Consider the following 1,785-nt stretch of genomic DNA (forward strand, 5'->3'; position numbering starts at 1 on the left):
TTTTTACTCTGGATTAGTTTTGGGGTCCCAAATTAGGGGATGAAAGTAGGGTTTGACACCAGGGTTCGGATTTCAAACTGGGGTGTCAGGGGAGGGTTTTAAGAATGGAAGCGCTTTTCGGGTCTTAAAGTTGAGCAAAGTTTGAAGCCTTGGAGAAGGTTTCAAATTCGGACTTTAAGACAGGATTACAATTTCAAAGTCAGGCGTCGACATGACTCGTTGACGTGAATGTAAAAAGGGGTTTGGAAACGAGAAAATGCTTGCAATGTCTCCGCGTTATTATGGATTGCAAATGACAATTTGAAAATTTGCTTCCGACTTGAACAAGCATCGTGGAAGTCGAAATGCTTGATTTGCTTTTGCGGGCCAAATAAAATGATGTGGTGGGCCAGATCTGGCCCCCGGGCCTTGACTTTGGCACCGGTGGGTTAGGGGCTAATATTTCAAGCTAGGGTTTGAAATTAGCGTCTGAAGCCGAGGTTTGTCTGCTTTCTGCTTCACGAAGGATGACGAGTAGGCTTGGGCAAGTACCGATACTCGAAGCAAAAAATTTAAAAAAAAAGATGTGGTGGCGGGTGCCGACAGCAGGCAACCGGCGCTCTCCGCTGCGACCGTTTGACGCAATGATGAATCATCGTGCGCGTCAGCAAGACGGAAAGCAATTTTTTTAAGTATGATCCGTTTTTGTGTGACTTGAAATTGTGTGGACCATAAATGCAAGCGGCATCGGGACTCCATGCCAGCATTGGCGAGCGCTTTACAATGAATATCCGTCGCGGAAACGGCCTGATGACCCCCCCCCCCCCACAAAAAAAAGGTGGTATCCAACAGCCTGAGGAAGGGAGGCGGTTGGTTACCTGCGCCGCGGTGACAGCGAGCAGCTGGCAAGCGATGTCCCGCTCCAAGCTCGCGCTTCTCTCTTCGTCTCCGCCCTCGCCTTCCCGGCCAGCGCCGCCCCGCCCCTCGTCCACGCCGCTCTCCCGCTCCAGAACACGAAACTCCCAGTCCTCAAAGGCCCGCGCGGCGGCCTCCATCGCCTCGCTGTCCTGCGGCGGCAAAGGTCAAAGGAGCGAGAGGCGGGGTTTCCCCGCTGATGCTTTCGAGGCTTTCAAATTGGAATTTCAAGGCAAGTATCGTTTTGGGTGCCGGGGTGGGGCCTTTCAAAATAGCTGGGCCGAGGGTTTTGAAAAAGGAGGATTTCAAAGCAGGATCGGGGCTTCAAATTTAGGCTTCTGCGCGACAAAGTCGCATATCAAGGCGGGGATTGCGGACTCGCCGGGATACGCTTGTCCGGACGCGGGCGGGGTTTCAAGTCGGGGTTGGCGTTCCCAATTGGCCGCATGTTCAAAGCCACGCCGTTTGCAAAAAAAAAAAAAAATCAAAACTCAACACCTCAATAAAATGGTGAAACATCAGCACTCGGCAAGCGCGCTCCACTCACGTGCTGCAGCTGAAGCGCGAGTCGCTCCCTGTGGCTCTCCGGGTGAGTCGGGATCAGCGCCCGCTTCTCCTGGCATTTCCTCCTCAGCTCCCGCACTCGCAGCCTCTCCTCCTCCAGACGCTCGCGCTCCTGCGGCCGCCGCGGCGAGCAAAGAGCCAAAAAGCTTGAGGGGGGCGTGCTCGTCCCGAACGCTCGCTTTGCCCGCAATCCGAGCTCGATACCATCTCGTGTTTATGCGGGCGCGTCATTAGCGGCCACGCTAGCGTCCCCCAACAAAGTCATGACACGAACAGGAAATGGAAAGATGAAGAGATGAGGCCCGAGGGGGGGGGGGGGGGGGCGCC

General features: G+C 54.6%; 1 protein-coding gene across 5 annotated transcripts in view; it reads right to left on the bottom strand.

Moving 5' to 3' along the window:
- The window catches only part of phldb3 (pleckstrin homology-like domain, family B, member 3), a 14,858-nt gene that overhangs the window by 7,328 nt on the left and 5,745 nt on the right, over positions 1 to 1,785 (bottom strand). For 4 of the 5 annotated variants that reach the window (XM_019865338.1, XM_019865342.1, XM_019865340.1 and 1 more), the window contains exons 5-6: positions 1,442 to 1,570; positions 858 to 1,046 (exon numbers count right to left, since the gene is read on the bottom strand). In XM_019865338.1, coding sequence (XP_019720897.1) covers positions 858 to 1,046; positions 1,442 to 1,570 — 318 coding nt within the window. The remainder of the gene's footprint in view (positions 1 to 857; positions 1,047 to 1,441; positions 1,571 to 1,785) is intronic. The other variant, XM_019865343.1, reaches the window with a different exon arrangement.

Source organism: Hippocampus comes, unplaced genomic scaffold, assembly GCF_001891065.2.
Source record: "Hippocampus comes isolate QL1 unplaced genomic scaffold, H_comes_QL1_v1.1 scaffold444, whole genome shotgun sequence".
NCBI lineage: Eukaryota > Metazoa > Chordata > Actinopteri > Syngnathiformes > Syngnathidae > Hippocampus > Hippocampus comes.